Raw genomic sequence first — 23,706 nt, 5'->3', positions numbered from 1 at the left:
GGTTTTTTTGGGTCACTTTTTTGGGATCCCCAAATATCTAGTACACTTTTCCAGTCCCAGAAAAAAGTCCTTCCATAAAATGTCGGCAATGAATGAGGCTTTCAAGCAAAATAAACCCCATAAGAAAATGTTGCTTTTTAACGGAGATATTCAAGTTTTTAGTTTTACACCAAACCGGTTATTTTGCCGGTATTACCGGTTCGCGACACCAAAAAAAATTGGTTCCACAACTTTGAGCCCTCTATCATATTCCATTGTCAAATTTTCGATAAGTTCCCCGGCGCGCGAAGACTAGAAGGTATTGGTGCCAAATGGCGAATGAAATTTTGAAATTAAATTTTTATTTAACGACCTGTCGTGCCCGACAAATCAAATTTTTGAAATTTCAACTTGTCTGGCACGACAGACCTTTCAATAAAAATTTAATTTCATTCGTCATTTGGCACCAATACCTTCATTTTGGCACCAATTTGGATTTTCTACGATGTGAGATGGCCGAGATACACACTAGGTCTACCCTCGTTAGGGCCCTTCTAGGGCGCAAATCTAAAAGTCGTTGAACAAATGTTTTTCGTATTGAGTAATGTAGCAAAATGGCATAGGTTTCAAGCCGTGGCCTTATGAGGGACTCAAAGTGTCGTGGGCTCCAGGTCTATGAGATAACCTTTTCCTCTACTCTTATAAAGTTTCACTTCTAGGAAATGTTTTCAAAAGAGATGAAAACGTTTTCGTATAAACGCTTACATTCGAACAGCTTATCAGTACGTTAATACGTTATCGCTATAAAGTGTGAATAGCAATAGCACGTAACCTCTCCTGAAGGGTAACATTCCGTTACACTATCAGTCCACTCCATCATCTCATTATCAAATGCAGTTTCACTTTTAGCTTACGCGTCTATTTCAATTCATATTTTACAAAATTCAGATATTGATGTCAAACGCTTGTCATATATTGCCACCAGATGAGCATTTAAAATGCTCATAGTCTAATAATAATAAAGCTTTTAGATCCTTACAAAGTCGCTTAAATTTCCCTTCGGTTGCACCATATGATCGGGTAGTAGTTTAACGATTCGATTAAACAATATGCATCGTTGTACTTTTTGATCACAAGGGCCATCGAAATTTATAGACCGGCTCTCGTCCGAATCACTACACGGAGGACTCGTTTTGCCATAACAACAAATTGTTGAACTGCAGTGATTGTAGCTGTATGGCAATGATGAAGATGATGATGACGACGATGTGGAGGAGTCTGGAACAAAAATTCCGAATTGGAATCCTGAGTTTTTCTCATTTTGTCTTTGTTAAATTTACTTGAAATATCAGGAGATGAGCACATTGGCGTGCTGGTGAGTGATATATATTTTGACGGAGATTGCGGCTCACTGCGAAACAACAATGTGGCTAATTTATGGAATTGCTTCAGCTGTGCTGCATCTTTATGGTCAGTAACTTCCGAAAGTCTTGTCTAGATTTTACAAAATGAATTACTTAAGTTCAATGTAACTAGGAACACAATGCCATGTGTTGCACGGTATGTTATTCACCTGTAAATATCCTATTGCGTATATTGGATCAATGCGAGCTATTTCCTCGTATTCAAGTTTTCGTATCAGAAATTTATATTGTTGCAGGACTTGTTGTTTCGATGGTCTGACGTTTCAAATGGAAATTATTAACACTCTTTCATCACTACCGGCAAAAGCGAACTCGTTTACCTCTCTAAACGTAACAACCAAAAATCCTCTAGTCGATCCTGCGGATTTTGTTCCATGCCCGGATTCCCACCGAACAGATAATGTGTTTTCGAATTCATATCATAGACGACTTGATGAGCATATCGAGGACACGGTTCGGTGCAAACGTATTTATCGAATTTCGTTAAACATTGGAATTTCAAGTGATTACACCGGTATATACACGACCATTGATTCGTTTTCAAAGAGAACATCCACAGTACGTTGTAATTGACGTCTTTGCGTTCCTTCTCTTTACTTAAACTCTGAAAATCGAACTTTGTAAAGAAAAATGTATCAAACGCGAAAGAGATTGCCATAAAATTTACCGTGAACACATAAATTTCGTCTTTATCACAGTCTATTGTAGCACGTTGAGTGAAACCGCATTGAGGCATATTTTCCCCGTCTTTGGTTCCATACCCACTACTTGACATCACAGTTACAGATCGACTATCCAGGTCTATGGAAATGAAATCGGATGTATATTCCTTGCCCCGTTGGCCACCGTAAACGTACAATTTTCGGTAGCGCTGCAAGAAACGAATAGTTTACCTTCCAACAACTTACCATCCATGAATCGAACAAACGAATAATCTTACGTGATGCAGCAGCATTGAATGAGTCGACCTTGACTTTATGCTGCGAATGTCGGGATTTGATGCTAACGGATCGTTACAATCTACCAGTATGTGCGTCCACGTGTTGGTATTAATGTGATATGAGTACAGTCCGGAATATGGATTATCATTGGAAGAGTCGTCAATTTTTTTTGTCGATAGGATGCGGCCGCCAAAAACGTAAATTGTATTTTCTGTAACATCAATGCACATTTGGTGATCGTGTAATAAGCCCGGACCGCCAACCTGACTAGTGTCGTCAGAAATCAGTAGCCACGAATTACTTTTAACGCTGTATAAGTAGAAGTCACTCTGGAATGAGGAAACAATGCGTAAGTCGGAATGATTTCAGCGCAAACTTTTCTTTATCATTACATTAACCACTTGATTGGTTCGAGCTTCTACGGATAAATATCGGCCCAGAGTAAATATTTGCGAGTTCACTGGATCGAATATCATCTACAAAGAGACCAATAAAAAAACGTCATCAAAATCGATCGTAGCACATTATGTTGATTTTATTCTAACCTTGTGACAAGATCTAGGACTCGGACCGCCTAGTAGGTCCGCCCTTTCATGAATCAGTGTCCAAGAATTCAATTTAATGTCATAGTACCACAGATCGGACAGATCGAAATATCCATCCCATCCGCCGAACAAATATATTCGATTTTCATTCGTGTCCACAATCAATTGATGCCCTCCTCTCACGTCAGGCCTTTCATCCGGCTTCGATAACGTCTCTTGTGCCGACCAGTATGCATTGTACTTTTGTTTCATGCAATAGTTATCGATCAGCCCGTTCGCAATAAATTGTTCGACGTATTCTTCAGTCTTCGCAAAATTACCATTAACGACTAACGTTTCGTGCAGGTCGGACATTAGTTGACTTTCTAGCGTAACGTTTGTTTGCTCTCGCAGAACTTTAAATGCAGAATGGTAGCCTTGCTGACGAAAATGCTTTAAGCATAATCGAACGATTTCTGTTTCCCGGTACTTGAGGAGGAAAGAAAGAAAAATGAGAAGTTTGAGCGAAAAAAAATAATTAAAAAATGGCATTACATTGTTCAAGTCTCCCAAACTTTTTTGTACAAATAAAGGATCATCATTTCCGAGCAGTTCTACGTACCTGCATCAAAAACGTATTAAACATTGTTCCCTCAATTGATATACCTACAGTTTAAACCTACCATATACTGAAATTGAATGCAACCCCAAAGGAAAGTAACGGCATAATTTTTATATAAAGCACTGGAATCTCTTCACCGGAATCTGTGGTATGTCGTAGGTTGAAAGTTTCTGGTTTGGTGTCATCACGCAGTCCACTGAAACGGAGTATAATATTGACATTATTGTCATCATGCTGGTTAATTCCTTCCTTCCTTCACATAAAATCCACGGTAAAATCTAAACCGTAACCGATGATAAAGCGTCGACTCAGCGTTATATTACCTCTCATAGAAAATGAAGACATAAATGGATGATAAAACATAGCTAACGCCGACCCGTACGAAACACCTATTCGTATCAAAAGCCTTTATTGTGAAACTCTTCATTTCTCTTACTTCATTTTCTTCTCTGCTGAAAAGCTATTCGCGCTTTAAAATCACTTGAATTATCCACTCTTTGCCTTGCAAATAAATTGCCGGAGGCAATATAGACAGCCCCGTACGAAGTCAAATTTCATAAATTCCTATTTAAACAGCTATATTTACCTATATTTTCCTATAAATAAACATTCCACAAATGAATTTGCTATTATATAGCTCTACATGCCTGTATATTGCTCAATATAGCTGTATATAGATATATATAGAAGTCCACATATGGGATTCCTAAAACCCCCCACACATAACCAATTACTTCTCTGTTAACAAAAACTATCTAAGTACAAATTTTACCACTTTATATCGTTTTACTAAAATCCAATATGGCCGCCGGCAGCCATTTTGTTAGGAGACCGGAAATAGTACCGACGCTTTACATTCGTTAATACCTTTCAAACAAAAAAAAAATTCATGAAATTCGGTCAAAATTTACTCGAGATATTGATATTGTCAAAATACACCACGTTCACTGTACTTCCGAGTAGCCAGATAAGAGCTCACTCCAAGAGACCTAGCTCACGCTCCGGAGAACATAATTTCATTAAAAAAAATTTCCCTGATTGGTACGGTCAATACCTATCTAATAAAGCTAAAACAGACGAAATATATTCAAATGTGGCCGACCTACAAGCAAAAACTGCTTGCCGCCCTGTGCCTGTTCCACACCAAGGGGTCTAACTCACGAGTCGGTCATCCGATTTCCATAAACTTTTTTTTTGTCGATCGGTATTGTAAAAACCTTTTATTTGACGTATCACTTACAAGTTTAACGTTTAAATGTCCGGAGATATCTTCAAAAAACCGTAAAGCACTTATTGGGCCACAGCTCGGGAGGGGTCGATCCAAAATCACTCATCTTCGAACTTAGCCTGTCTTTTGACATTACCAAACGGGAAAAAAAAAGAATTTTCAAAATCGGATGCGTTTTACTCAAGTTATCGTGCAGACAGACAGACGGACAGACGGACAGACAGACTTTTTTTTCGCGGATTTGGCATCTCTAGACAACCACAATAGGTTTCCCCTTACTCAGGGAGTCCAATTCGACGTGTTACAAACGTATGCGTAAACCTATAAGACCCCAGTACTTCGTACGGGTCTAAAAAGAAACCGATTGTTGATGTAACTTCTTTCACTTTCGTCTAAATGACATTCGGCTATTTTCCAATAACCTTTACAATCAATAATATACACCGGCTTCGATCAATACATTTTTGCAGCCATTTGCCATTAAACACAATCTAGATTATTATTGCGATTGATTTTCACCGATAATAGCGGAATGCAAACAAACACGAAAGACATAAAGAGAAAACTGTAAATCTTATACTCACGCTTCTAACAGTAACTGTAAGTTGTCCTCTTTGAGTCCTCCAAAAACTTTGAATTTTTTTATGTTACAAATGTGCGACTTTTCATACTTTCCAAATTTAATTTTGTGCACAATAGCCGGTCGAGTTAATAAAAGCGTCAAAAATTGGGGAGGATTATTTGTACTGGAAGACCATCGAGATCCTTGATTCGATGGCATATCCTCGAGAATATTCCTGCAAATAGAATACGACGCGACGTCGAAATAAAATTCGAGCACTTCAATCGGGCAAAAATTTCTTTTTGCTCCAAAACTCATTCCAAAATATCACTTACTCGGGCAGATAGGAGTTAGCATAACTAGAATATTTATGAATTTCGTAAGTTAACTTTTTAATGTCATTCAATTCACAAGTCATAGTGGTCAATACACAACGAAAATTTCCACAAAATTTTAAGATATTACACTAATATAAGCAAGAAAATTAAAAAATAAATAATAATTTGTCGGGGGTGTGGTGGTAAAGTACAAGAAGTATATTTCTCAAAAGGGTTCTCTTGCAACACTTGCAACATGTCTATTCTGTCTATTAACAAAAAAATTGAACAGCTGTTTCAATGTTACCAGATTGGTTATGCAGTTGCTCACACTTAAAATTTAAATTTGAGCGTCAACGATCACTTTACTGGTTTAACTTTTTCAATGACCTAAATTTCATGGACTTTTTGTGGATTTAGAGGATCAATTGAAGAAAAGTCTTACGAAAAATGTTGGATGAATTGATACACACAATTTAAGAAAATTAGGGTGACTAGCAACAGCGTTTGGCGTTTGGTCTTACAAATAGAAAAATTTGTGTAATGAAGCAATAAATATTAAGGCGATCAGGTAAGGCAGCCCTCACTTTGAATTTTCTACTAAAAATATTTCCTTTCGGCGCCTACTAAATGCTGGCTCTGTGAATCTCCTTTAAAGCGTTTCAATATAGGAAGCCGTTGTATGTACACACATCCCAGCCTATCAATTTCAATTCACTTTGTCACTTTTTGTTAATTTTCAATTTTAATTTGTAAACTAACCAAGTGCTAGATGAATGGTGTGAACAGAAAATGGGATAGTAATTTACGAATTTACATACATTGCTACCTAGATTAACTCGTCCATCCGCGTCATGAAACGCGGCTCACGTCTTATGTCATACAAAAATAATATTCTTCTGTCACAGTTTTTCAATCAAAACCTCAAGTTTTTCGGTTCGGTGACTTCGGTGTGGTTATGTGCAACTCTTTTCGTAAAAATTAATTATTTTCCACAATCGAAATGAGGCATTTGTACAGATCCTACCGTTCGTTTTGGGCTCAAAACCAAGTTCGATTATTAAATGTACCGAAGAGATTCGATTCTACGGCAACATCCAGTGAGAAAATAGTGATTCCAAAGCGGATACATCGCAGTCCTACTGATATTTTATATGCTCTGTCGGCTACCGTTGGTAACGATCCAACCGCTGCACATTATAAATACCATGATGATCCGTTTCTGATTCCACAATCGAATCAGGCAAAAAGGAGTTTCGCCTTGGCTCAAGAAGCTGGCAGGTAATTTCGCTATACTTTGCTCTGAATCCGGGTCTTATGTTTTTATTGTAAAATGTTCTTGTAGAAACGCAGCTAGATGGATCAAACAGGAGCATAGTAAATTGTTTCAGGTGAGATACTCTGATTTCGTTGATTGTTTCATCTTAATCCTTTTCTGTCGTTTATAGCACAAACATGCTGATCCACCGATTCCTGCGTACGTTCCAACAATGGTTTACACAGAAGACAGTGAGGTGAATGAATCGTCGTTGGAACAGCTGATTACAAATTCTCAAGTGTCCGATGCTATTTTAGTGTACAACTTGATGGTCAAGAGGAATCTTAGCATTTCCAGTGAATTGCGGCAAAGTTTTCTTGAACTGATTTGCTTTAACAATCACGAGGATTCCCTCTCTGAAGATTTATATGAAGAACGTTGGTTCAGCCGCTCTTTTACAACTAAAGAACGACAACGAAAAACGTGGAAAGATAACGACTTAGCAGAGTCCGTTTTCAATGAAATCGAACCAAAAAGCAGTCAAGCCTATTGTGCGATCATTCGGGGTATGTGCAAGTTCATTCAGGTGGAGCGAGGCTATGCTCTGTTTCAGGATGCACTGCAACGTGATTTACAAATCGATGTAGCTACGTTCAACTCAGTTATAAACGTGATCTCGTTCCTGAGGGAAGGCGGTCATAACCGTTGGCAGTTAGTACTCGAGTTATTGCAAACCATGGTGTCACGAAAAGTGAAACCGAATATTGGAACAATGAATGCAGTTTTGTCAGTTATTTCCACCGTCCACGGAACAGTAGCCAGAGAGTATGCGCTGCAAACATTAGCAGAGTTTAAAGAGCTTGGAATCGCTCCGACATTGGAAACATGGTACTTCGTCTTAAGCATTTTTTACCGTGAACGCAGTCCAATTAGCCACGTTTTATTTGACATTATGAAAGAAATCGAGGGCAAGGAGTTTGAAATTCAGGGAATGAAGGACATGTCTTTCTTTGTTGCTGCAATGAACGTTTGCCAAAATGAACTGAACGATAAAGACTTGGCGAAGCGAGTTGACAACTTACTTCATGTAGGCCATAATTACGACCTAATTGGCGGTTCGCTTAGCGAAACAGTTTACTACCGCCAATATTTCACGGTCTTGTGCAACAATGAGCCGCTGGACGTTTTCATGGAAACGTACAATGCATTGGTGCCGAATATATACATACCTGAGCCGATAATTATGACCAAAATTCTAACGCAAGTTGACATTAACGGTGCATTGGAACTGATCCCACGATTATGGTCAGACATTGTTATTTTCGAGCTATTGAATCAGGAGAAGATTCTCGATCTGGTGCTAAAGATTATGGTCGACAATAAACCGAGTAATGATATCCCGGCTCAAGCGAATCTAAGCAGCAATTTTGCGGACATTGCATGGCAAATATTTAACAGAATTGAAGAACAGTCCGAAAGACAAAGAAATCCTGTAACCTGGTCCGGTAAAATGATCAGTGACGTTTTGACGTTGGCATGTCGCGCCGAAGACTCTGTGAAGGCTCAGAAAATTTTCGACAAAATCAATAAAGATCAAGACGTTATTTCTGGCATTGCCGATCCAGCAGCGTTGGAATTATTTATCAAATTGAGTGTATCAAAGAAACAACCCTCCAAAGCCATTGCGGCTCTGCAGTATTGTGTGGAGAATAGCTTTTCCAATAATCAAGAACGAGGCCGCTACATTGTGAATGCAATGACGCTGGACGGAAATCATATCTCGAAAATTACGAGTTTAGTTGGAACAGAAGTTCTTAAAGGCAACGAATAGATACAGTTCATGTATAGCTGTTGTAGAATAAATAAATTAGCTTTACAAATTGTGTGTGGTTTTCGTTAAGGTGTCATTCATCAATGGAATTTTTCAGTACTCTTTCCACCATCGTACGTGAGCGAACATCTGTTATCCAATTTGTGAAGAGAAATTCGAGACAACCAAAAGTAGATACACATAAAGAGGTACACACAAACACGAAAGGGAATTCGCTTCTGATTCACAAAGTGATCTCACTCAAAGCCATGACCAGACCATGTACAAATGAGTTACTAACCTAGGCGGGCACTCTAACCTGTATTATTGGTTTTGATCTTCTTCAATCAAACCTATTCTGTGCCTACAATCAATGTTAGTGCTTCCAGATCTGACTCAACTGCATCTTTCCATCTCCCTTCGGTCTTTCGGCTTGTATTTTGCAGTTACAGGACACATGTTCCATTTTTGCTATCAGATAATGTAGGAATGAGTACGAAGTAATAATCTTGAAAAGTCGATAAGACGTCTGAACCCTTACTAGTCTTTTTAGACTTCATTCTCCTTTCCAGATTGAAAGTTGACACTGGAAAATGATTTCATTTATGAGGCCCAATAGCAATATAATTGCCGTCTACGCGAGTTGAAGGCATAGAGAAATATTTCATGTTTTAGGAAATTGAATTTCGGATTGGAAAAAGTAAGTCGTAACTGTTACAAAGTGTGTTATAAGTATACCTCCACATTAGTTTTACGCATAGTAAGTAGTAATTAATAAGATCAATGAACATTCCTGCAGCTAAAAACATTTTTTTTGAAGACTAATTAGATCGTACATTTGTACTTTAGACATTATTTCATAATCTAACTTTCGATAATTGAGCTCTAATGTGGAGTCAGACTCTTCTTGTCAGCCTCAAACATATTATGCCACTGAGTGATAAATGCCCTTTTTAGAGAAAGTTGTAGATTGTCACTGCAGGCCCGGCCGCAGAACGAGAGTAACAATACTGCATGTGATATCTCGTTAGCTCAGATATAATGAAAAGACTGGACGTGTTTCCTCTGACACATACAAGATGTGTTTTATTCAATAAACAGTAGAGACTGTTGACACACTATCACTTCACCACATCCACTTTCCGATAAAACTACTTCTGCTTATTTCTCACATTTTTCCCATTGATCGTTCGATTCAATTCTATGCCGATTTGCCTCATCAGCATACAACGGTTAAAAACAAACGCCAATGTAAGAAAAACTAGGTAAGAAAATTCGACCGTGTTAGGTGTGCGGCATTGCGTTCTAAATTGGATAATCATCTTTTATTGACAGCAATGACAAAACGAAGTGTTGTTCTTTGCTTAACTTGGTCTTAATAGTCAAAGATATTTTAAAATTAATGAAATAAACGATTTTGTGTGAACTAGGCGATACTTTAAACAAATGAAGTAACAGATTTCATCGTTACATGGCAGTGCGCTTGTCGTTTCTAAAATGCTGTATGACATTCGTATTATTCGAGTGGAATGCTAAAAGGATCAATAGAGTGTTCCTGTCTGAAAAGAAAGTCTCAAAAGTATACAAATAGCTATTTTGATAACATGTGTCTAAATGGAAACTTTGCGCAAAAAATATCAACCCGAGGCGAAACCAAGGTTGACAACACATAGTATGCGCAAATTTCCAGTTTAGGCACAAGTTAACAACACGATTTTATGTACAGTAGTGGAATCTTCATTTTTCCAAACGTCACTTTTGCGCACTAGTGCGAAAATCCATTTACGCACTACTTTGATCGCACTACTGTACATAAAAGCGTATACTGACGTCTCAGAAAACAATAGATAGTTTTTCGTACTTTTCAGACTTCGATTTTCTTCAAGGATTGTTCAGTAAACGACTTTTTATGAATGAAACAATTCATTCAATGTTTGTTGTTGTATTGCTGGCAACAATTTTAAGTAATTTAGATTTGTTTTTGTTGTGTAGCTGAGGTTTTGGTTGCCAATGATTTTAAAACAATTTTGTTTTCAAATTGCCGACGTTTCGACCTAATACCAGGTCATCATCAGGGCTTTATTTTTCATGTAAATAAACAGAAACGATTTTTCAGTTTAGCTATTCGAACAAGGTCGGAATTTTACACATTTTTACCTAATTGGTCAAAATTTAGCGGTTATCACAGCCTGTGCTCATTTTAGAGCTTTCGTCAAGAAAATTAAAAGGGTTATAAACTTGCATTAGCCGGTGAACTTAACAACTTTACACGAAAAACAATTTCTTATCGGTCAAACATAGGTGACAAGTAAGTTGTCGGTGGTGAGATGTCAATTATTCGGTGTTGCATGATTAATTACTCTAGTCCAGTTACATTGGTCATTTTTCCCAGCGAATTGCCGTAAGAGATTGGTGTATGCTGGAGCAATTCGCTCGGAGTCTTTTTTGTAATTGCAGGCACGTTCTTGGTTCATGATTATGTGATTGACTTCTGATATTTGCAGTTTGCGTTTGTTGCTGTTACGATCAAGTATTTTAATTCTTTCAAAGTCGAATTGATGGCCAGTTGTTTTGGTGTGTAGCGCCAGTGCTGAAGAAACTTTAGTCCTAGCCAGATTGGTTGTAGATATAGAATTTTTGTGCTGTTGTCTTCTGGTACATAGTTTTTGGCAAGTCTCACCAATGTAAATGCAGTTACAGTCCGGACATGTGAATTGATAGACTACACCCGATGATTCGGTCTTGTCGATTTTATCCTTCTCCTTCGAATAAAACGTTGCCAATTTTTGGGTCGGACGATCGGCAATTTTGACTTCCGGTATGAAATATTTGATCTGTTTTTTCAGCGATTCAGACATGCCAGGTACGTAGACAACAGATGCGAATTTTGGCGTAGTGTTGTCTGCGGGTTTCTTTACGGTGTTTGGTTTTCTCTTAGCTAGTTGGATGATGCGTTGAATTTCAGATTGTGGAAAGTTGTTCTTCGTAAGTATGTCCTTTATTTTGATGGTGTTTTCCTGGTGGTAAGTGGGGTGGCTATACTCGAAGACTTTTTTAGCAAACGAAATGGCTACATTGGAAACGGTTTTCTTTTGGTGTGCCGAGTAATAGTTCAGCATACGGTTTGATGCGATTGATTTACTGTACCAGTTCGTAATGACGGAGCCATCTTGTCTTCTGATTGTTAAATCGAGGAAATTAATTGACGAGTTGGTCTCTAATTCACAGGTAAATTTTATGCGGCCAGGGTCAAAAGCATTGAGCTTTTTCAAGATTTCGTTTATGACCGGTTCTCTGCATATGACTAGGTGGTCATCTACGTACACTATCCATACGGATGGTGGGATGAGTTTGTCCTTTTTGAGCTGTTCGATTACCTGACTGATGATGTGTTCAGTGACGATTTGTACGATTATGCTACCCAAGGAGTTGCCCATGAAGATACCATTAATCTGACGGTAGAATTGTCCTTTGTATAGCAGATAGTTGCATTCATCCAAACATATCCGTAAAAGCTCGATGAAATCTTCTTTTTCCATAGTGGTGTGCGGACGTACCTTTTCGTCAAAATCATTTTTAATAAGTTTAATGGCTAAAGCTGTGGATATCGAGCCAAAACAATTTTCCATGTCGAACGATGCCATTCTGTGTCCACGTAGGATGCGTTTGTTTCGAAGAGCGTTGAAAGCTTGGCGAGAATTTTTGATGGTAAACTTCGGGTTTTGGTAAGCTTTGGACAGGATGGATGTCAATTCTTTTGAGGCGTTGTAGGCTACAGTCTTAACGGTTGACGTTACTAATCGTAGAGGATGACCATTGCCATCAGGTCTTTCCTTGTGGATCTTGTATTGGCCAAAAACGCGAGGGGGTATGGCTGTAGTTGATTGAAGGTGGAGGCGTTGTTTTTTGTTGATGGAATGTTTATCTTGGATGGTCTTCAGGTGGTTGTTGAGTTTGCTTTCGCAACTAGTGGTCGGATCCTTGTCTATGGGTTGAAATTGGGTTGGATCGCTTAACAATTCTTTCATTTTGAACTCATAATCTTGTACATGGCAAATGACCGTTTTGTTTCCTTTATCGCTGTTGGAGATAAAAATGTCTGGATGTTCTTTCAAAAATTTCGCGGTGATGACGGTTGCTTTCTTCAAGAATAACTGGATGCGATTGTGACTGGGTGACGTCTTGGAAAACTTGGTCAGTGTGTAGGTCAGTTGTCCACGGACGGCGTTGACCAGATTCGGATGGGAGTACCTCGAAACTATGTACTCTAGATCCGTAATAATTTCTGGAATCGGGGCTCGTTCTGGGATGAGCGCAAACTTTGGTCCAAGGCTCAAAAGGACGGACATTTCATACGGAATTTCTACTGTTGTCGTATTCTTGATGAACGACTCTTCGTATTTTATGTCGGGCAGATGGCCTTGAGTTCTTAAGAGGTGCTTAAACTTATCACACAAATCGCTGTTCTTTCGAGACAATTCGAGTGAATTGTCTCGAAAGAACAGCGATTTGTGTGATAAGTTTAAGCACCTCTTAAGAACTCAAGGCCATCTGCCCGACATAAAATACGAAGAGTCGTTCATCAAGAATACGACAACAGTAGAAATTCCGTATGAAATGTCCGTCCTTTTGAGCCTTGGACCAAAGTTTGCGCTCATCCCAGAACGAGCCCCGATTCCAGAAATTATTACGGATCTAGAGTACATAGTTTCGAGGTACTCCCATCCGAATCTGGTCAACGCCGTCCGTGGACAACTGACCTACACACTGACCAAGTTTTCCAAGACGTCACCCAGTCACAATCGCATCCAGTTATTCTTGAAGAAAGCAACCGTCATCACCGCGAAATTTTTGAAAGAACATCCAGACATTTTTATCTCCAACAGCGATAAAGGAAACAAAACGGTCATTTGCCATGTACAAGATTATGAGTTCAAAATGAAAGAATTGTTAAGCGATCCAACCCAATTTCAACCCATAGACAAGGATCCGACCACTAGTTGCGAAAGCAAACTCAACAACCACCTGAAGACCATCCAAGATAAACATTCCATCAACAAAAAACAACGCCTCCACCTTCAATCAACTACAGCCATACCCCCTCGCGTTTTTGGCCAATACAAGATCCACAAGGAAAGACCTGATGGCAATGGTCATCCTCTACGATTAGTAACGTCAACCGTTAAGACTGTAGCCTACAACGCCTCAAAAGAATTGACATCCATCCTGTCCAAAGCTTACCAAAACCCGAAGTTTACCATCAAAAATTCTCGCCAAGCTTTCAACGCTCTTCGAAACAAACGCATCCTACGTGGACACAGAATGGCATCGTTCGACATGGAAAATTGTTTTGGCTCGATATCCACAGCTTTAGCCATTAAACTTATTAAAAATGATTTTGACGAAAAGGTACGTCCGCACACCACTATGGAAAAAGAAGATTTCATCGAGCTTTTACGGATATGTTTGGATGAATGCAACTATCTGCTATACAAAGGACAATTCTACCGTCAGATTAATGGTATCTTCATGGGCAACTCCTTGGGTAGCATAATCGTACAAATCGTCACTGAACACATCATCAGTCAGGTAATCGAACAGCTCAAAAAGGACAAACTCATCCCACCATCCGTATGGATAGTGTACGTAGATGACCACCTAGTCATATGCAGAGAACCGGTCATAAACGAAATCTTGAAAAAGCTCAATGCTTTTGACCCTGGCCGCATAAAATTTACCTGTGAATTAGAGACCAACTCGTCAATTAATTTCCTCGATTTAACAATCAGAAGACAAGATGGCTCCGTCATTACGAACTGGTACAGTAAATCAATCGCATCAAACCGTATGCTGAACTATTACTCGGCACACCAAAAGAAAACCGTTTCCAATGTAGCCATTTCGTTTGCTAAAAAAGTCTTCGAGTATAGCCACCCCACTTACCACCAGGAAAACACCATCAAAATAAAGGACATACTTACGAAGAACAACTTTCCACAATCTGAAATTCAACGCATCATCCAACTAGCTAAGAGAAAACCAAACACCGTAAAGAAACCCGCAGACAACACTACGCCAAAATTCGCATCTGTTGTCTACGTACCTGGCATGTCTGAATCGCTGAAAAAACAGATCAAATATTTCATACCGGAAGTCAAAATTGCCGATCGTCCGACCCAAAAATTGGCAACGTTTTATTCGAAGGAGAAGGATAAAATCGACAAGACCGAATCATCGGGTGTAGTCTATCAATTCACATGTCCGGACTGTAACTGCATTTACATTGGTGAGACTTGCCAAAAACTATGTACCAGAAGACAACAGCACAAAAATTCTATATCTACAACCAATCTGGCTAGGACTAAAGTTTCTTCAGCACTGGCGCTACACACCAAAACAACTGGCCATCAATTCGACTTTGAAAGAATTAAAATACTTGATCGTAACAGCAACAAACGCAAACTGCAAATATCAGAAGTCAATCACATAATCATGAACCAAGAACGTGCCTGCAATTACAAAAAAGACTCCGAGCGAATTGCTCCAGCATACACCAATCTCTTACGGCAATTCGCTGGGAAAAATGACCAATGTAACTGGACTAGAGTAATTAATCATGCAACACCGAATAATTGACATCTCACCACCGACAACTTACTTGTCACCTATGTTTGACCGATAAGAAATTGTTTTTCGTGTAAAGTTGTTAAGTTCACCGGCTAATGCAAGTTTATAACCCTTTTAATTTTCTTGACGAAAGCTCTAAAATGAGCACAGGCTGTGATAACCGCTAAATTTTGACCAATTAGGTAAAAATGTGTAAAATTCCGACCTTGTTCGAATAGCTAAACTGAAAAATCGTTTCTGTTTATTTACATGAAAAATAAAGCCCTGATGATGACCTGGTATTAGGTCGAAACGTCGGCAATTTGAAAACAAAATTGTTTTAAAATCATTGGCAACCAAAACCTCAGCTACACAACAAAAACAAATCTAAAGAAACAATTCATTTTTGTCAAAGGATTTTGTTGTTTATTTTAAAGAATTTGTTTGTTGTTTGTAAATTCCATGCATTAATTATAATGATAGAAGGAAAAAAGATGTTGAAATTTTTGTTTCTTTGTTATTTTTATAGTTTCTTTTATCGTTTAAATTTTAGTTAATTTTAATATTTTGAAAGGATTTTTCTTCACTTTTTTATTGAATGTGCTAAGAAAGATTCATATCATAATGTGCTGAAATGTTATTTTATCATATTATAATAAGTTGCTTATTTACTGTCTAAAAAAATTTTTAATTTTTTTTTTCTTTTGAATTTTTATTAAAGTTTTTTTGTTATATGTTACGTTATCATTCATAGTGCTTTTTAGTGAGTAAATATCATGAACAACTTTTCTTTTTCGAATAAATAAAACCACAAAAATCGTTCTTTTTCCTAACAAAGAAAAACGAAATGAATCGAGGGTATTCTGAATAAAATATCAAATTTCCTTTATAAAAATCGGGCAACCAGTGAATATTTATTCAATTTGAATCGCACACTCTCAACGTGAATGAATATCGAAAAAGTTTATTTGGATTTGAAAACAAAGAAAAAAGAAAAAGTAAAAGAAATTTGATACATTGACACACCACACGTTTCATCTGTTTGGAAGAGAAAAAGAAGGATTTTACACTTTTTTTTATTATTCAGTTATTTGTGTGTGTGTGTTAGCGTGGTAGCTTTACTATGAGGCTCCTAGTTATACACACATAATAGATGAACCGCTGAAAGGCACACTAACTTCTTTCTTTTTTAGATAATTAATTTTTCATTAATTATTTTTTAAATTTTAATTATGTTGTGGTTTCACTTTTTTCTTGGTTAAAAAAGTGTTTTTTTTATTATTTCCATTGTCAGTATATTTAGGTAGTAACGAAGAAGAGTCTGCCACAAGATATATTTGTTTGTTACTTAAATATATTTGTTAAAGCATATTTTGTTGTTAAGTTTTCTCTTTATTAGTTTTTTGTTTTATTTAAATTTAATTTTTAAGTTCACTATCATGATAGACAAATATTATTTGTTTTTTTAATGAATTTTTTTTTTTTAGATACACTCAATAACTAACATTGAATAGCTAAATTACTACACAAAGACAATAGTTTGACAACATATTTTTTCCTATACTATTTTCATCTAGCATAAATTCTAAGAACATTTATAATTTTTTTTGTGTTTTACATTTTCTCAATAAATATTTTATTGATTAATTAGACGTTTTTTTAAGTGTTTTCTCTTTCATTTTTTTAAATATATTTTCAACTTTTTTTTTTCTTCTGTAAAACGATTTTAAATTAGTAAATAAAAATTAACAGATCTTTCCCAAAATAAATATATAATAAGTACACTATAAGACATACATTTCCTTTTATTTTAATTTAAATTGAATAATTGATTTCATGAATTCTTAGCGTTTCGTCATGCGGTATTGTAGTAATACGTTGAATTAAAAATTAATCCTTTTGTTTGTTGTTTTAAAAAAAAATTAGCGATAGATTTCATTTCATATAATGTCATCTGTTTCCCGGGTTCTATCTGAGAATGATTTTCGTTGAAAATATTTTGCGAATTTGAATGAATAATTTTATTGAAAAAAATACTTTCCGATGTTGAACAGTTTAGCACATCCAATCGAAATGAATCGTTAACCATAAAGAAAATATTCCCGTTTTCGTATATTATTGAAACAAACACACACAATACAGATGGTAGATTCACGAAATTCGATTAAAATTTTATATTTTGGTTAAAAATTACTTCGATTTGATGATTTTATTCTGGTTATTGTTTTTTTTTATAATTTATTCCTGTATATGAAAATTAAAAGCCATTTCGAAATGAATTAATATCAGTGCTAGTTTGTATATTTTGTATAAAAAAACACTCATCGAAAAGAAGAAAGGTCTTTAATCAATGCAAATGTATATTTTCCATTTGTTTGAATTTAAAAAAGTTTCGTTTCTATTACACCATATATAATTTAATAGAAAATAAACACACGCGCGTCAATTTACTAATTAATTTTCCTTTCAAATTGTGGAAAACCGATCCGAAAAAGTGGTCAGTTGTCCATTTTTGGAAAAATAGGTTTGTTTTTAAGTAACTTTTCAATTTTATTTTTCTTTTAAATATTTTTTTTCTTGTAAGTTTTTATTTAAAATGTTAACTTAATGCTCAACCCCGAATCGGACCAAAAGAAGATCAAATCAAAGCCGGTTCAATGTGTTTTCCGAGGAAGAGACTGGATAGAATTACACAAGTTAAATTTAAAATAAAAAAAACGGCATTTCGTTAAGAAACAAAATTTTCGGCTCTATGGATTTTTTCATTCATTCTTTTTCTTTAAAGTGACTAGTATATATTCGATTTTAGATATTTGTCTTTATTGAATTCAAAAAAAAGAAGAACGAAAAAAAATGGAAAATTATACAACCGTAACACTAACTTTCATCTTTAAATAACATTTTTTTTCTTTTAATATATTTTGTTTTCTTTAAATTTTAAATTAATATTTAAACATCAACAACCATTTTCTTATGGATGTCCGTATTACCAACAACAGAACAAAATTCATCAAATGAAATTTTACCGTCCTCGTCTTTGTCGGCAAATACAATTGTTTTATCCACAATTTGTTGCAGTTGAGTATCTTTTAGATTGCTGCCAACCATCATTTTTAAAACCTACAATTAATGGACAATTTGATGAGTGTGATTCTATAAGATCGATTAATATTTGTTGTGGTTATTTATGCTCTATTTACTAACATACAATCTCTTTTTTAAATAACTGGACGATAACTTTATGACGTTATACGGATCTCAACAGTCACACACTCGGTCGTGGTAGTGGTAAAACCGAATAAACACACATACGCAATGAGTAGGCCAGCTGGTATAACAGCTGAGGACACAAATTTGGTTCACATCAACTCTATGAAAAGTTTTTATTAATTGCTGATGAGCGTATTCGAAAATTATCAATTTTCGTTTAGCTACAGCTGTTTAGAAATCGCATGTGCACCAATAACATGATGACTGTCATATAATGAACACAAAGCTGAATTTGGATTCTTTTAATTAACTTTATCGAAAACTAATAAAATGTCTAGCCACTTTTTGATTAACTATTCACAACGGGTTGCAGAAACTATCATATAAAATAGTTAGAAATGATTTGTGAATATTATTGATTTTGAGTATCAGAGGACTTTCCTGTGTCAATTTTGAAGTGTTTAGAGAATTTATAATAATTTTTTGAAGAGTTTTCTACAAGATAGGACTTTCTTGCAACTGACAAGGGGACTTGATCAGATCATATCCTATTTTTGGAATTCAATTCTTAAAAATTCCTGAAAATTTGTTAGGAATCTTTTCAGAATTTTATGGAATTTTTGAAAATTAAATAACATAAATTACATAAATAGGCTATGAACTTGATTGAAAACAGTGATTAAAATGTTTACATTCTGTCATTGATTGCTGTTCATTTCATTGAATTATTTTATCAATTTGAACCACGCTTCATGAGTTACTGAAGAAGTGGTTGCCAATACACCACATACAATATCAACGTGAGTACTTTGGTGGAAAGAATTCGATTCAGAGTTCATGGAACGAATTAACTTTGTTTCTAGCGTTAAGAATGTTGCTGTGTACGGTAAGTATGTACAACTAATTGAAAAGCGAAGATCCTAAATGTCAAGTTTTTGAACAACACCGATCCACTCACCTGAAACAATTCTCCGTTCGATATATAACCGTCATTATCCATGTCGTAAATGCGGAAGGCGAAACGTAGCTTAGATAATTTGTCACCCTTTACACTAAATTGAGAGACTCCTTGAATGAACTCCTTGAAATCGACCTCTCCATTCCCATCCGCGTCGAATATATCAATAACACGTTGAACTAATGGATTTTGCTGAAGTTCTGAAATAGACATAAATTCCTCCACCGACAACGCGCCCGAATTATCCAAATCCAGTTTGCGAAAACGTTTGCCCAGTCGTCGAATTTCATCTGCATCAACTAGAATTCCGTACAAATCGAATTAATTTCCATTGCAAATAAAGGTAAACGAAACAAAACCAAAACAAATAAAAAAATTTAATTGCAAATATCAGCGACTTACACACTGGAAATAGTCCAATTTTTGAATAGAGGAGAAAAGAGAAATACAGAAAATAGAATTAATAAACGAATGATAATACACCAATAGTGAAACATTGATTATAACATTTATTATTTTGAATTTTAGTGATAAAACCAAAATACGATAATTTCAATTTACAACCTTTGATTGAATGCTATCTAACTACTTGAAAAAGTTATTTAATTTGATAAAAAAAATTGTTGTCTTCTTTTTGGTTTTAAAACTACAAAAATGCTTTACGATATAACATTTAGATTCGACGATAAACAAAAATGTTTTTTTTTACATCTAAAATGTCTATGGCTGGAAAACCTTGAACACATAAACGTTGACAAAATATTTAACATTTTTTTGAGATCTAAAATTTTCTTCGCAGATCTTCTGATATATATACTTCACGTATACATATATATACGTGTGTTATGATTACCAAATATGATAAAGAGTGTCGACTACACTCTGTTCATTTCCATTACGAAAAACATTGTCGAAGAAAAAAAATTTGCGTGTAAATAAATCGGAATTGAAAAGGTTTCGCGGTAAAGGGTTTCAATTCTTAAGCGAAGCTGATTCGAACACGTAATGTGTGTATAATGCAATTATTGATAAAATTGTTGTATTGCTTGGTCAGTAATTCAACATTGACAAAGTGTTGTATTGCTTTGACTTGACCAAAATTGTTGAAAAAATTTCTTTTATTCAACGAATATGCTCGTACAATTGAAGCGATTGCTCACTTCAGTTTGTGTCGTGCTGATATGCAAGACATAGGAGCACTGATGATGGCGTGATACGCCGAAATCAGCATTGTTTTGTTCTGTTGTTCGTCCGCACTATGATTGTAAATGGTAAAACGTTTCGTCACGAATCGTAAACGGTAACACGTTTCGTTCGCCCTTCGTTGAATAATAGTACATTTCGTACCTAGGACTAAAAGTCTTTTTTAGCGTGTGAGAAGTTTCCAGGCAGAGCCGAAGGCGAGGTCTGGAATCGAATACGCTAAAAAAGACTTTTAGTCCGTGGTACGAATAGTATTTTTCATATTGGTCGGAGAAAAAGTGCGACGAAGTCGCACTTTTCGGGTCCTAGGTTAGGTATGAAAAAGAAATTTTTTCAACAATTTTGGTCAAGTCAAAGCAATACAACACTTTGTCAATGGAAGTAACGGATTATGGTTCATCATATCTTATGCCTCCATCGGTTTTTGTGGCCATGGGATCCAGTATCCATAGAAGTGCCTCTTAGAGATACAAGTAGTTATTGTTACAAATTCGACGAATCTTGACCTTAACGAGTTATCGTCAAGTAAATAACAAATTAATATGGCATAGAACATTGTAGTGGACAGTGTCTAGCAAAATATAATAGATCGAAATCGTCTTTAAATAACGAATAGTTGAAATTCCATTAAGCGCAAATAGATCTATTGTACACTATGCAAATAAAAACCGACACCATCTCCCAGCACGTAATATGTTTCAAAGAGATGAATTACTACAAACGAAACGTCTATGATTAAAAATGCGGAAAACGAATTTGTATGTTGCGCGTTTTGCGTTTTACAAATTTTGATTTATTTTGTATACGTTTTGTTCTGACTCTAAGAAGCACATTTTCAACAAAGATTACTATTTGACTCATTATGGACCATAATAGAGTTTCATTTTGCATTTTGTGCAAAAATGGCATTTTTTTCTAGGTGAATATGTGTGATTTATACCTAAAATTAATATTTTTTCTTCTCCTCAACAACATCTAGATATTAATTAGATTAATTTACTGTTTACTAATATAATATATAATTGTATCTCATGTTTGCTAATTGTGTAAACCTATCCCAGTGTGTACATCGCCAACAGAACAAAATCATTTTTTATTCGCTATAAAAAGGCAAAATTAACATAACAAATTTTGAAATGACCCAATGTCGTGTTAGAATATATTTCAAATTTGTCAATAAAGGAAAAAAAATGAAAAACACTAACGCGATTTCACCAATAGAGACACAAAAGAAGAAAAAAGTAAAATAAACTGAAGCAGTGTGCAAAAGCAAGATTTAGGTACATACATTGTAGTAAGTAAATATTGCCCAAAAAAGTGTGTTTTAATGTGGTATGTATATGTTTACATTTATTAAACAAAAGATAATAAAAAAAACACTTACAATTGGAGCACATCTCCATAGGAAGAGAAGTATCGTTCCCCTGTAAAGAATAAGAATATACCATTTGAGCAATAACCATTCTAAACGAAAAATCTATATCAAGAATGGCACAATATTAAGATTATAAGCCAAATATGCCGTGGAAAAATCATTTGGACCGATCCCTAAAAAATTCAACGAAAATATTGACGTCTGCCATGGGCTATTTTATATATTGCCAGAAACACACATTTTTCTTTAAATGGAATTTTCACAAAACTATCACCGAAACAATCCAATAAAAATTATTTACCATTTTTATCTAATTTCTAATATTTCCACTACTAAGTAAACTAATTAACTACACTCAAGTGTTCATTTGATTTTATGCAAAAATAATTTTTTTCTCTACAAGTTCCAAAGGCTCCCAGGAACTGGTCTGCTGAAATCTTGTCCGATCGATTTTTATACGGGTTTTCAGATGTAAAAGTATTGGCACATCCAACACTGTGAGCCGTTCCACATAATTTTTGAATTTTCTCGCACACTCTTTTTTACATGAAGTAACTCGTTTTCTGCATAGAGCTAGAGTACACACTTGTCATTTCTAATTATGTTGAGTTTACGATATTCTACTCAATTAACTTGTTCGGTATGGATCTTGAGACTTAAGATATTAAAATATTTTGTCCATACTGACATATATAGCTAAAACTAACGAATTCCTACCATGAATGTTTGTAGAATTATTGAATTATTGTATAGGATTCATTGAATGAAATTAATAATGAATCCGTTGTGTTGCAATTTGGTATGTCTTATGCAAAAGTAATAGTTATTTATTAACCTAGGAAATTGAAAATTTCATATCGAGGGTGTCGAGGACGGTCAGAGTGTATCGAGCGCCACAGATCACATAAGAAAATAATATTTCTTAGTATTTTCCCTAGATTAATATACATTGCTTTTCACAAATGAACATGTAGTACTTTAGTACTTGTACAGGTTCTGAAAGACCAGGTTAAGACACCCACGACAGCGGGTGACACACACATTTTGACAAATAGGTACATTTTGTTGAACACACTCTTCACAGATAGTTTGAAATGTCAACTTGAAGAAAAAAAAAAGTTTTATCAAGTTGACATTTCAAACAATCTGTAATGAGACTGTTCAATACCCTCTCTAGCAACCAAACTTCGTTTTGACGCAGTCAAAATGCCACCTTATTTTGACAAATGTGACACTGACTTTTTCTCGTAATAGAGTTGCCGTGCCGCGCTCTTTTTTAAAGCAATATTAGCGTCACACGAAAAAGACAAACTTTAAACTTTATTTCATTTTTGCACACCAAAATAACGGAACAACACACCAAAAAACACGTCACAATCACAAATTATTCATTTTAGAATGCCGAAATGGTTAATCAAGACGTAATATTTTCAACACAAAAAATGAAATCGCTGCTCATACTTCATTTAATTTATTTTTAAAAGTGTAAAATTTTCTATGACTGTAAAGTTTTAACACCTTAATTTTCCTAGTTTGGTTGCTAGAGAGGGTATTGGACTGTTCAATAAAAAACATCTCTTCGTCAAAGTCAACTCAGAAGTGTCTTAACCCGTTCTTTCAGAACCTTGGTTGTACCAACCATACAGACGCACTCCAAGAATAGTCGAAAGAACAAAATTAATTTAAATA

At 35.6% G+C, this 23,706-nt stretch overlaps 5 protein-coding genes across 7 annotated transcripts; 2 read left to right on the top strand and 3 right to left on the bottom strand.

Annotated features, from left to right (window-relative positions):
• Positions 1–876: 876 nt before the first annotated feature.
• Positions 877–5,881, bottom strand: LOC119073323 (muskelin). Of its 2 annotated transcripts, none has more exons than XM_037178713.1 (12): positions 5,616–5,881; positions 5,303–5,515; positions 3,552–3,686; positions 3,424–3,490; positions 2,890–3,357; positions 2,737–2,820; positions 2,344–2,673; positions 2,071–2,274; positions 1,724–2,019; positions 1,553–1,658; positions 1,320–1,473; positions 877–1,257 (listed from the first exon to the last, which is right to left on the bottom strand). In XM_037178713.1, the coding sequence occupies exons 1-12, from the start codon at positions 5,696–5,698 to the stop codon at positions 1,007–1,009; spliced, it is 2,391 nt and encodes a 796-aa protein (XP_037034608.1). In that variant the 5' UTR covers positions 5,699–5,881; the 3' UTR covers positions 877–1,006. The 2 variants fall into 2 exon arrangements, with proteins under 2 accessions (XP_037034608.1, XP_037034609.1); XM_037178714.1 differs by having other exon boundaries at positions 1,724–2,007.
• A 621-nt stretch (positions 5,882–6,502) lies between these two features.
• Positions 6,503–8,736, top strand: LOC119073326 (protein PTCD3 homolog, mitochondrial). Its single transcript, XM_037178718.1, has 3 exons — positions 6,503–6,878; positions 6,943–6,988; positions 7,046–8,736. Exons 1-3 carry the CDS (start codon positions 6,601–6,603, stop codon positions 8,684–8,686), a joined length of 1,965 nt encoding a protein of 654 aa, XP_037034613.1. The 5' UTR covers positions 6,503–6,600; the 3' UTR covers positions 8,687–8,736.
• Positions 8,737–9,949: 1,213 nt separating this feature from the next.
• LOC119073324 lies at positions 9,950–13,085 on the bottom strand. The gene is made up of 2 exons (XM_037178716.1): positions 10,823–13,085; positions 9,950–10,742 (listed from the first exon to the last, which is right to left on the bottom strand). Exon 1 carries the CDS (start codon positions 13,012–13,014, stop codon positions 10,996–10,998), a length of 2,019 nt encoding a protein of 672 aa, XP_037034611.1. The 5' UTR covers positions 13,015–13,085; the 3' UTR covers positions 9,950–10,742; positions 10,823–10,995.
• A 103-nt stretch (positions 13,086–13,188) lies between these two features.
• LOC119073325 lies at positions 13,189–15,652 on the top strand. The gene is made up of 2 exons (XM_037178717.1): positions 13,189–15,474; positions 15,555–15,652. Exon 1 carries the CDS (start codon positions 13,283–13,285, stop codon positions 15,299–15,301), a length of 2,019 nt encoding a protein of 672 aa, XP_037034612.1. The 5' UTR covers positions 13,189–13,282; the 3' UTR covers positions 15,302–15,474; positions 15,555–15,652.
• A 22-nt stretch (positions 15,653–15,674) lies between these two features.
• On the bottom strand, positions 15,675–22,475 carry LOC119073327 (calcineurin subunit B type 2). Of its 2 annotated transcripts, XM_037178719.1 has the most exons (5): positions 22,319–22,475; positions 22,027–22,066; positions 19,842–19,844; positions 19,440–19,738; positions 15,675–18,391 (listed from the first exon to the last, which is right to left on the bottom strand). In XM_037178719.1, the coding sequence occupies exons 1-5, from the start codon at positions 22,319–22,321 to the stop codon at positions 18,221–18,223; spliced, it is 516 nt and encodes a 171-aa protein (XP_037034614.1). In that variant the 5' UTR covers positions 22,322–22,475; the 3' UTR covers positions 15,675–18,220. The 2 variants fall into 2 exon arrangements, with proteins under 2 accessions (XP_037034614.1, XP_037034615.1); XM_037178720.1 differs by lacking the exon at positions 19,842–19,844.
• Between the last annotated feature and the right edge of the window lie 1,231 nt (positions 22,476–23,706).

Source organism: Bradysia coprophila, unplaced genomic scaffold, assembly GCF_014529535.1.
Source record: "Bradysia coprophila strain Holo2 unplaced genomic scaffold, BU_Bcop_v1 contig_138, whole genome shotgun sequence".
Classification (NCBI taxonomy): domain Eukaryota; kingdom Metazoa; phylum Arthropoda; class Insecta; order Diptera; family Sciaridae; genus Bradysia; species Bradysia coprophila.
The sequence above is the reverse complement of the archived record's forward strand: the minus strand, read 5'-3'. Positions and strand labels throughout refer to the sequence as shown.